At 35.6% G+C, this 11,701-nt stretch overlaps 1 protein-coding gene across 3 annotated transcripts; it reads left to right on the top strand.

Annotated features, from left to right (window-relative positions):
• The first annotated feature begins 5,972 nt into the window (after nucleotides 1-5,972).
• LOC137837587 (uncharacterized) lies at nucleotides 5,973-8,680 on the top strand. Of its 3 annotated transcripts, none has more exons than XM_068646612.2 (2): nucleotides 5,973-6,251; nucleotides 7,382-8,680. In XM_068646612.2, the coding sequence occupies exon 2, from the start codon at nucleotides 7,815-7,817 to the stop codon at nucleotides 8,430-8,432; it is 618 nt and encodes a 205-aa protein (XP_068502713.2). In that variant the 5' UTR covers nucleotides 5,973-6,251; nucleotides 7,382-7,814; the 3' UTR covers nucleotides 8,433-8,680. The 3 variants fall into 3 exon arrangements, with proteins under 3 accessions (XP_068502713.2, XP_068502715.2, XP_068502714.2); XM_068646614.2 differs by having other exon boundaries at nucleotides 6,011-6,251; nucleotides 7,476-8,680; XM_068646613.2 differs by having other exon boundaries at nucleotides 6,031-6,251; nucleotides 7,458-8,680.
• The last annotated feature ends 3,021 nt before the right edge of the window (nucleotides 8,681-11,701 follow it).

Raw genomic sequence — 11,701 nt, forward strand, 5'->3', positions numbered from 1 at the left:
ATATATTATATGGTTTCCTTGGAAATTTAAGTGCTTTTTATGGATGATCAAATAAAAATAAAGGTGTTGTCAATGCTATATCTGTTTGGGTCTGACATATTGCATATTCCCACTGCAACATATTCATTTTCTTTAGAGAAACAATCCATTAAATGCCAATGTATCTTGATTGCTTTTTCTACTTATATACATGTGCTGTTTCAACTAAATTTATGAAAGAAACAACCCATTGTTTCTCTGCTACTTCACTTGAAACTTTTTCTTTCCATTAGCTTCTCTTAAAATTCATCTATGCATCATGGCCTCAACACCTCCCTCATCAAAAAGGATGAAAACGGGTGCTGTAAAAAGAGGTGGACACCTAAAGAATTGGTTTTCAGGTGATGATGAAAAGATTGAGAAGTTCTTGCATGAATCAAGTAGGAAAACCATCAACAATCCTAAGTTGATAACATTCAACTGGTTGAAAGGGCGAACATCAATGATGCGAGAAATGTCTTGAAGCAACAACAACTGAAAAGGTTTCTTAAAATATTAGGAAACACATATCCTGATCTTGTGAAGGTCTTCTACACAAATCTTCACATTGATCGTGAGAACTTGTGCTTACATGTAAAAGGTGTTGATATGGAGATTACTCCAGATGTGTGGATTGCTGTCACAGGGTTGAAGTATGTTGGGCTGAGAATCAACAAAGGAAACATTAGTGTAGTGGAGGAATTCAACAAGATGTAGTATTATAGGAGCTGCCTCAAGAATCCTCATTCTAAAGTAAAAGGTTTTTCTGTGGGAGGTTTGAAGATGAATGAAAGAATCATTGCTTTCATAGTATCTTGAATGTTGACTCCAATGGGGAGCAACCATTCGGTCATTACTGAAAAAGATATTGTTCTCATATACTGCATTATGAAGAAGATCAAGGTTAATTGGATTCGCATATTCAAAGAACACATGCAAAAGTCAATGAGGTTAAATGACTACCACTTTCCCTATGTTGTTCCTATTTCAAAATTTCTACAATACTTTGAAATTGACCTTGAAGAAGAACTATCATAGGTGGTGAAGCCATATGATGAAGTTAATAATGGATCTCTTAGCAAGATGTGATTCATTAAGGTTGGTGGCAAATTGGTAAGTAAAGATGGAGAACAAAAGGGTTCTTCTAGTGGAAACCAAGCTGAAGCCGTTGAGGGTGATCAAGATGCTCCTAATACTGGAGATGATGGAGCAGATGAAAACCAAGCTGGACAGGGAGATCAAGGCAATGATGTTCCTGGTGAAGCCTATGGTGTTGGTCCAAGCACTGGAAATATGGATGATCATATTGCTTCTATGTCACATTTTGAAAGGTTGATAATTAATCGCATGGATACATGACCTATGATCAAAGGAATCATTATGAGTTTTGTGCAGCTAGGTTCTAGAATCTGGATGAACAAATTGAAGCTGTACAAAACCATTTATTCGAGCTCTAGTATGGCAAAGAAGATTGAGGGATTTCATGCATCAATTTATATTTTTGCTTGTGCTTGCTGAACTATTTTTCTTTATTCTGTTTTTATCCTTTCTCTTATTCTATTTGTGAAGACAAATAGGGGGAGAATTTGGAGGTTTATGTGTTGTAATTCTGCTACTCTATGGTGTGTTTAAATCTGCTTTAAACTGTTGTTGCCATAGCTCTGATTCACGCCATGATTCTGTTGTCACTTTGTCTCAAACACTGTTTTTCTCTATTTTCATGGTTTTCTGCCTATTTATGTGCATATCAGTGTGCGTCTTTTTAAATATGGGTTATCCTGCTACTATGTATGATTTGCATATGCACAAATTCTATTTTGCAGAATCTATCAAATTCAAATACTACAACACAAGCAAACCAGGGATTTATGTTCATCAAATAGGGGGATATTGTTGATCAAGGTGCTTTGATATCTTCAAATCTAAGAGGAATGCTTGAAGACCTTATTGCTAGTTGGGTGTGTGTGTCTAGTAGTTTTTTAATTGTTAATTCACTCTTTAAGATGATCCAAGGTTAATTGAATCTTAATATTTTTGAAAAGATGAGTTTTCTAAAGAGTGTTAAATTTCAACCTGTTGAATTCTCGATTCAACCGATTGTTTGACACTTAGTGGCTTTTGAAATGAGTTTGAAAAGCTTGGCTTTGTTTTGACTTTGTTGTCAAATTGATTCAACCAATTGTTTCGAGAATTCAACTAGTTGTTTTTTTAAAATCTTAACATAATTCTGTAAAGTTGTTCTAATATATTTTAAATGATTCCAACAAATTTGGTTTAACTGCTTTGACCATTTGATTGGAGTATAAAAAGGTTATTTTACGCTTCTATGACTAAGACAGAGAGATTAATCAAAAGCAATTTTCAAGTTTTCAAGAAGCCATTGCATCATCTCAAGTGTGGAATAAGATTGAGTTTTGTACTTCTGAACTTTAAAGCTTTGACTTACCTAGGTGTATTTTGTTCCTCTTCTTACTTGAACATTGTATTTTTGTGTGTTCTGGTGTGGTGTAGTTTCAGAAGGTGTTTTTGGAAACTGTGTGGTTTTCCAAAAGTGGTGTGTGTTCTTGAGGGGTTCAAGATCATCACTTTTGGTGTGTGTTTTGTAATCTAGGTTTGATTATATAATGAATTCTCAGTGGTTAGCTGAGTACTAGATGTAACTCTTGGTTAAGAGTGAACAAGTATAAACATCTTGTGTGAATTTCTCTATCCTTACACTCATTAATTGTTTTAACATTGTTTTTCAAATATGTTGGTATAAACAACCGGTTGTTTCGTGAAAACAACATGTTGATTTTCTGGAATCAAACTTAAAACAATTTTCTATTGGTTGAACATATTTTTAATTGATTGATTCTTTATAACTTTTCGCTCTACCTTCAATCCTTGCGAAAATCTTTCAAAAACAATTCACCCCCTATTGTTTTGGCTTCTAATTCTAACAAGAATATTGACCGAGGTTCCCTGATCCACCAAAACCTTGGTGATGGCGAACTTATCTATTTCCACAGTGATGACCATGGGGTCGTCTTAGGCTGGGTCGATGACAATGAAGTCTTCATTTGTGAAGATGATTGGCGGCATCCTCGACCGATTCTTGGTGGTTACCGAGTGGACTAATTGAATGGCCCAAAGGTACTTTTTGTGGGCAGAACTGGAACATCCACCTCAAACGAATCCTCTAGTGATAGTATTTACTTGCCCCGTGGTGTATTTAGGGTCTTGGTTCTCAAGGGAAGGGCTTCTACGTTTGTCCATCCCTCTAACCAAAGTTTTCAAGTGAGAGTGGATTGGCTATCATGTTAATGACCTCATGGACGTCGCGTCTCGATTAATCGTTCCTATGAAGACTTTCACTTCATTGCCAAGTCCTACGTACAGGGCTCTCACTCCTTCTCTGCTTGGTCGGCCGATGGTCATCGTCAAAACGACATGATCCTTCTCACCCACGTCGTGCGTACTGTTCATTTTGATCCCTAACAGGATATCTTTCCCTCTAGGGGGTCAGTATGAGTTTGCGTTTGTCTGAATAAACTTGCACAAATGACCAGTTTGGATAAGTTCTTTTATTTTATCCTTCAGCGCTTGACACCCATCGGTCGTATGGCCGAAGCTGCGGTGGTACTGACAGTGCTTAGACATATCAACATTTCTTGGATTTTGTAACTGCTTTAGAGTGGGGATTAGTTCGGCTCGTTGCGCCTCATCCAAAATTTTACCCCTTGTAGCATTCAATGGGGGTATAAGTAAGAAACTAAGGTCTTCGATTTTCGCTGGACCTGTCCGACTGACCGGAGGTAGGTCAATTTCCTCTGTCCTTCTCCTTCCCTTTATCTCCTCCATTCTCGGATCAAATGCTTATATGAAAATTGGTCAATCCTATTTGGATGAACTTAGTTGTTTGGTTCTTCAATTCATCAAGATTTTTGGTTGGTCTCTTAATCAAACTTTCGGTAAACCAACTGGGCCAAATTGCCGAGACCAGGTGATGCATGGCTATCTCTGGCATGAGATTTCGGATGCCCATACAAACTCTACTGAATCTCTCCATGAATGTCCGCAATAATTCACCCTTTTCTTGCTTTACTTAAGGAGTGCCATGGACGACATATGATGCGGTTGGCTCGTCGCATACTGAGTGGTAATTTTAGCCGCCAATGCTTTGAAACTATCCACCGAATTAGGTGGGAGTCGGGTGAACCAATCGAGCGTCCCTTCCTATAGAGAGGTGGGGAAAATCTTGCACCACATGACTTTGTTTGTCGTGTAGAGGTTCATCTGCGTCTTGAAAACGTTCAAGTGCTCGTCCGGATCTGTGGATCCGTCATAGAGCCTGATAGTTAGTCTCTTCCACTTGGAGGGGAATTGTGCTTCCATTATTTCATCTGAAAAGGATGTTCTTTTGGATCCTCATCATCATTGACTGGATGAGATCGCTAGGTTTGCTTGAAGCTCTGATTAGTCTATGTTCAAGACTACTCTTTTCGTTCAGGTCAATCGAGTCTTTGCTTCAACTCTTTATTTTGCTCCTTGAGAAGGCACACCTCTTCTTCATTTCACCGTTGATCTTCAATGCTTTTCTGTCGCATCTCCTCCACTTGTGCCTAAGTCTTTAGATTAGTGTGATCTGCTCCTTTGTGACCCGATCGTGGTTGACAGTGTTCCTTGTTGACACCATTATTGCTAGTCTAGAATTGATGCTGAAATTGACTACTATCTCGACTCCACGGTTGGCGCCAGTTATACCTGTATAGACAAAAATGACCTAGATAGTACTTGAAACTGGTTGTACAATTGCTGACATGTTGGTGATTCTCTGAGTCTTTCCCTTCGAATCTCCTTTAACAAATATCGATGCTCGGTCAGGGTGACATGAAAAAGGTATTGCGGCGATAAGTAAGTATTCAACAAATTATAATTAGATTTTGGTAAATAAAAAAACCCATTAAATATGGATTTATCATTCTTCTGATTAGTTAGATGAATTTACGCAAAATGGCAACAATGTTACATAAATGCATAATGACTCAAAGAATAGTTATTTATCCAAGTCACTCACTCTAGTTTTTTTTTTTGCAATAATAATCACACATTATATTAAAAAATTGATGAGCAACTCATATAATATAATTAAATAACTCTGATTATGTATGCTTTTTTTAACAATCATAACTAAAGAGGTTAATATAAGGTATAGAAACAATTATCACATGAATTTCAGTATGAGCATTCTACATCCTTAAACATATTTTTGTTGCACAAAATTGACTCAAGTTTTTCTTTTGTTCTCGCAATTAAAACAATTATTAAGTACATCAAATTTTAAAAAGATAATTTTTTTAATCTCTAAATTTAAAATTTATTCAGTTTCTTTAATTTGAAGTATTTGTTAAAACACAAGCAAATAGATATTTTCATTAAACTTAGTTTCATTGAGGAAAGTAAACATACTTAATATTTACTCGTGAAAACAAATATTAGATGATAAATCAAACCGTTAATATAATTACAAAAACTGTTATCATAATAATTTTTATTATTATAGCGTTAAGTATAAAGTTATAAAAAAATGTGACACTAGAAAAGTAGTTATAAAATAATATTTATTTTTATTAATTGTTATTGAACTGATCAAAACAATATAAGTATAATCTATGAGCTGTATCGTTTTATGCTCTAATTGTAAAATTAGTTTTAAAATAATAAATAAATATTCATAATTAGCATTTATCGCAATTTATTAATAGAAGAAAAAGAGTTTTACGATTTGTCTTCTAAAAGGGTCCTACCCTTAACTACGACATCTCATAGCCTTCGTTATAGTGCCACGTGCTCCCAAACTGTCAATGACACGACACAGTTTCATGTCCTACACAAGCCTTACGTGTCACAATAAGAAAAGTCATATAATCTAGAGTCCCCTTTCGGCACTTTGTTTGACGTGTCGTTTTCTCATTGGTCCTTCACACCACTGTCCCCTTTCCTTCCTTGTGTAATCGGTTATTTTATTTTCTCTCGCTCTCGCTCTCCCCTTCTCTCTTTTTCCTCCGTTTTCTCTTTCTTAAAGCACAAAACTTTTTCACTTTCTTCCCTTACCCACCTACGTTTCCTTCAGATCCAACCAATTCCATCGTCACCAGGGATACCCTTTTGTCTATTCAGCTTTATCTCACTCTTCAACTGTGTCCGTCGTAGGTGAAACCCTTCTTCTGCTCTCTATGCCATTCCCACAGGTATGATTCGCCGTTTCCTGATTCAAAGCATGCGTTTTTATTGCTGCTCTTGTGATTTTTTCATGTGGGGTTTTCTTTTTTAATTTTGGTGAATTATGGGTGTGGAGAATTTTGCGGGACTTTGGATCTGTGTCTTAATTCTTTATTGGAGTGTTTGATTTTGGTGTTTTGGGTAGATCTTGTGGTTTTTGTTGATGGGGTGTTTGTCGGATTTTACTTGAATTGAGTTCATTTATGCGTTGCTATTTAATTGGGCGGATCTGGTCTTTATAGGGCATTGGATTTGTTAGTTTTTGGTTGGTTGCAAATTGAATTGTGGGAGAAATAAAAATGTCGTTTTGTGCTCTTGTATATGAAAAACAACAAATCAATCGCAGTGAAGATAAATAATTGGCGTCATGTATGGTGGGTGTTTTTGTTTAGGCCAGCAATTGAATCTTGTTCATGCTTTTTTGTCATTCATTAAAGGACGAGCTAGGTTATGTATGTTTTAGTTAAGTGTTTGTTATTTCATTTTGGATTTAGGTTGTTAGGTGGGTGTGGTGTTGGTGGATGGTGAATTTATAATGAATTGGCTAATAGTATCTCAAATGCATGTTCACATTGTGATAAGGTGTTTAGCTGCTTTTGAATCATTCGTTAATTTTTATTTAGGACTGATATAGAATGAAATGTGTGACGTATAGATGTAACTATTATCTCTTAAAATGAAATTTCGATCCCGCCAAACACCTTTCATTTCTCAACCAAGTCATTAGGGTATACAATTCAGTGCTCGATGCAGTATTTGCTATTAAATTTGGCTAAGTCTTGTTGCCGTTTTATATTTTTTCATGAAAAAAAGTAATTTTGTTAGTCTTAAAATGTTTATACATGCAGTTTCTGAAGATCTTAGTCTAACCATCCATGCTTAATATGACAATTCAAATTTAGTTGTTCCACTTGATTATGTGTTGTTTTTGTTCTTACGACATATTCATGTTGTTGTTGGTTTTTGTGTTTCCTTTTGCTATTGTAGTATCTTTATTTATTTGTTTGGGGCTGTGTATGATTCACTATCTGTAATTGAGTCGTGTCTCTATGTTTTTGTGAGCACTTACAGATTTTGATGATTTGCATGCTCTTTGTAGCTTACTCTGCAGTTGGGAAGGGTGTATCCGAACACGAGTGTAATTGCAGCATACGGATTTATTAATAGTCTTGTAGATCTATTGGCTTTTTCAGGATGGGCAAGTGCAAGGGTTGTGGGAAGTTAGGAAGAATGAGGCCAAGTCATATGAGTGCTTATGAATTTTCTCTGATGCTGGCTCCTGTTGTTTCTGTTTGGGATTGCATAGTTCGCAAAATGAGGTACTCCTACAGACCTGAGTGGGTGTAGTGGTTGGCAACGTATCAATAGTATTAGTCCTGATACTTCAACTAATTAGAACATATTTAGCATATTAGGGAAAGAGTGGAAAAGAATTACACAAAAAGAAAAATGTATACAGCTCTAAAGAAATTCACTTGAAGGAACTCTCAAAGACATCACTTTAGTTTTACTATTTAGGTGCAGTAAATTCTATGGATACCATGGCATGTAATAAAGGGCAACATGTGAGAAAGGCGAAGAAGAAGCAGGTGAAAGACGAATTGGATCGTCTGAAACAGGCTGAGAAGAAGAAGAGGCGCTTGGAAAAAGCTCTTGCTACTTCTGCAGCTATTATTTCTGAACTGGAGAAAAAGAAACAGAAAAAGAAAGAAGAGCAGCAGAGACTCGACGAAGAGGGTGCTGCTATTGCTGAGGCTGTTGCTCTGCATGTTTTACTCGATGAAGACTCAGACGATTCCTGTAAGGCTGTGATAGATAATGGTGAGTGCAAGACCTGGAACTGCAGCCAAAATCTCGGCATCTCTATTGGTGGAGAGAGTACTTGCTTTCCTCATCTAGATGGTGGCAGATGGTCTTTTGAAAGAGTGGGTTGGGTCTCTGATGCATACAGATATGGTTGCAAGTGGGGTGGTGGTGAAAATGGAGAATGGTCATTCTCATCAGACCCTTTTGAGAAAAATGTTCACGAACCAGTATATGAAGGTGCAGGATGGGGACCTGCTGGTTTCTCTGCTGATCTCATAGCAGCACAAGCAGTTTCAGCACTGCAGATTGCTGAGGAGGCAGATGAAGATAGGATTCTGTTTTAAGTTTTAAGGGCATGCTGAGGTGATAGAAATTAAGAATGACAGAAACTGAGAATAACTGTTTGTGGTGGTGACTGGATGAAGTCTTTTGCTGTTTTGATTGAAGATATGCGTGTATATATATGTTATAATTATGAGTCTTGTCCATGTCAAACACTTTCTGCATCAGTTGTGATTGAAATGTTGCAGCAGTGTGACCAATGTTTTATTATTGATTATCTTTTAACTTTATGTTAATGTGAGGCTTCTAATTTCCTGTGTGGAATGACCTTTTGAACTGATTTCAAAAAATACAAAAACAGCAGTGGACCCTCACCATTTTTATACTACTACCATGTGCCTCTTCGATTATGTTATCACTTTCAGCTTTGCCAATTTGATAATGACCTCTCCCCTATCTAATCTATCTAATATCTATACAAAGTGGATTTAATCTTTTTATATTTTAAAAACATGTTGCTTTTGTACATTTTATAAGTGTCGAATTGCTTTTTTACACTTTGAGATGACCATTAAATTAAGAATGGATTACTAAGATTATTTTTTTATGGGCTTGTTGAGGGATTGTGACCTCGATGCAAATTGCATATCATCAGAAATAATGATTAATTATATCAGGAATTTTGAAGGACCAAACATTATTTAACTTATAATCTTTCGCTAAACATTAATTAAGTTTCGTATTCATAGGGATAAAGCAAATTTTAATTAAGACCGATGTAAAAATGACTTTTTTATAATTAATTAACGTAAAATAAGTCATTCTTTACTTCCGTATTTACGTTGGTTCTAGTAGTGACGGAATTTGATCCAATTAACCAATGTGGAAAGATTGTTTTGAAGAAGATACTATGTTTATTGGCTTGTTTAAGGGACTTCTCCCTAGTATAGCCTAAATAAGTCTTGTAGTGAGGTTCCTTGATGTTTTAATAAGAAATTTAAATATTTTATCCTTTTCGGTAGTTTAAAATATATATTTTTTATGTTGTGTTTGCATTTGGATGATAACTATTTATTCTAATGGCTTTGAGAGATTTTTTTTTCTTTGAATTCATCATCAGTGATAAAATACGAGTGTGGAAAGGTGAGAAAATGTTTGGTGCGAAGACCAGTTGACTGTGAAATTGTCCTTCACTTTACATTGTGTATGAGTAATCAATAGTCATGCATGCAAGTAAAAAAACACTGGGAATAGTCGGTTTGTTACTTCTATCGATTATATTTTAAAATGAATTACACAATAATTATATACTTGAGACATAATTGATTACGTACAAGTATAATTGATTACATACTTTCTACTGTTTTATTCTTAAAAGGCATAATAGTTAATATTCACTAAGACGTGACATGTAACCACCTAGTATTTCATCAATACTAAAAATTAATTATCTTTACATATAGTAATCATCTTAACATGTCCAAAAAAATCAACCTTTCGGTTAGTAACTGAAACATTGTTAGTATTACTTGATTATACACCCATAAGCCTATAAATACCATTTTAGATACCATTTTAGGGAGTACTTTCCACTCATTCAATACTTTCATTTACAATTCACTTATATTCTCTTAAATTCTTATTAATTTGGGTGTCAAAAAGTCTTCTCCAGATGAAATCTTACTCGGCTTTATTCACTAAAGCTTGGCAATCCTTCAAGACAGAGATTGATGAACCTGATCAACTCAGATTCACCCCACGAACTTAACCAAGTGGTTAAGTAAGTGTGAAAGTTCACTTCTAAAGGGCAAAGAGAAAAACAAAATTATATGGTGACAATGATGCAATGGTGCGGAATTGAAGAGAATAAGACAAAGATAACCAACAATTTAAGAGACAAACATGAAAGTATAAAGAGGAATAAAATGGAGGGCACAAAGAAAGATAAAAAGAGGAAGAGTTTAAGAGAGCTTATGGAAGAAAGAAATATGACACACCACTTGGAGAAGAGCGAACTCCAAGATGAGTGCTGCAAAGAGCCACTTGAGATATTACCCACCCAAGATAAGACCAAAAAATGAGAGCTCACAAGTCTCACAAAATCACTCTTGCAGAGTTTCTTTACTATTCAACTTCAATGTGTCAATACATGGAGGAAGGAACCCTTTATATAGGAAGGAGTGACATGGAGGGTAAAATGAATGAGAGGTAGAAAAGGAAGGGGAGAGGGGCTGCCTAGGGTGTTGACCATGGTCAAAACCGCACCTTAGGCATACCTTCTAGAACAAACCCATTTTGCTAAGTACACTCTTATTTATGCTATGTAAACCTACTCTAGTTTATTCTTCTATTTGGAAACCTAAAGTGAACCAAATTTATTTACAAACATTTTTTCTTGTAAGAAGACCAAAAGAAAGAACATCTGATGCTTTGGTTTATGCCCAATTCTTCTTCTGCTGAGGTCCTTTCGACATTTGATGGGGCTTTGTCTTGGATGCTGAGATGACTTATCAAAGTGTGAAGTGTCTCTTGTGTCCTTGGTCATCTTCTTGACTATTTGGGTTGTATCAACACTCGAGCGCTTTCAACCGAACTAACCCATCCAAACCTTTGCTAATTTGCTCCTTATAATGATGTACCACAACCATGGTCCTCGCTACTATGACCTCGACCTCGTCTAAGCTATTCATGGGACCCACATAATTAAGAAGACCGAATATTATATTGATAGTTGTCATTTGACAGTCAAATTAAAGTGATTCCAGTGTAGTCTGTCTAATGTAGTGATAGTCTGTCAAACGCCAAAAAGATGACAGTATAATTGTGGTAAGATGACCCTAAGTTATCTCCCAACAAATCCAATAGTGAAATCAATAAATCAATATTCAAAATCTGTATGCAAACAAGAAAAGTTAACAATGACAATAAAGATAAAAAGTTTTTTTTTAAATTTGTTTAACAACAAACATAAAATAAATTATTAAAATAGAAAATAAAAAACGATTGATCGCAAAGTTCTTTCACCATTGAATTCCTAAAAAATTATCTAAATATTATTATCCTTAAATTATCACACAGAGCTAAACCATATTGAGCATGTGTCAATCTAATTCAACTTGAATCTCACTAGTAAAACATGCGTCTACTTGTTTAATCAGCACCCAATTCCCACTTTGTTCCATGCGTATACACCATGTGAGACTCTGATTTGGATGACATTCCTTAGCTTTTTCTTCCAATGAAAAAGGAAACAAATGCATATAAACATTTTCAATATCACCTGATTGAAAACCTATTGTGCCCACCAATTCATAAAATGTAGCTAAATGTG

The sequence above is a fragment of the Phaseolus vulgaris genome, chromosome 4, assembly GCF_051622355.1.
Source record: "Phaseolus vulgaris cultivar YP4 chromosome 4, ASM5162235v1, whole genome shotgun sequence".
Taxonomy (NCBI): domain Eukaryota; kingdom Viridiplantae; phylum Streptophyta; class Magnoliopsida; order Fabales; family Fabaceae; genus Phaseolus; species Phaseolus vulgaris.

Coding starts and splice junctions, on each gene's coding strand:
- LOC137837587 (XM_068646612.2), top strand. CDS start 7,815: ATGGATACCATGGCATGTAATAAAGGGCAACATGTGAGAAAGGCGAAG.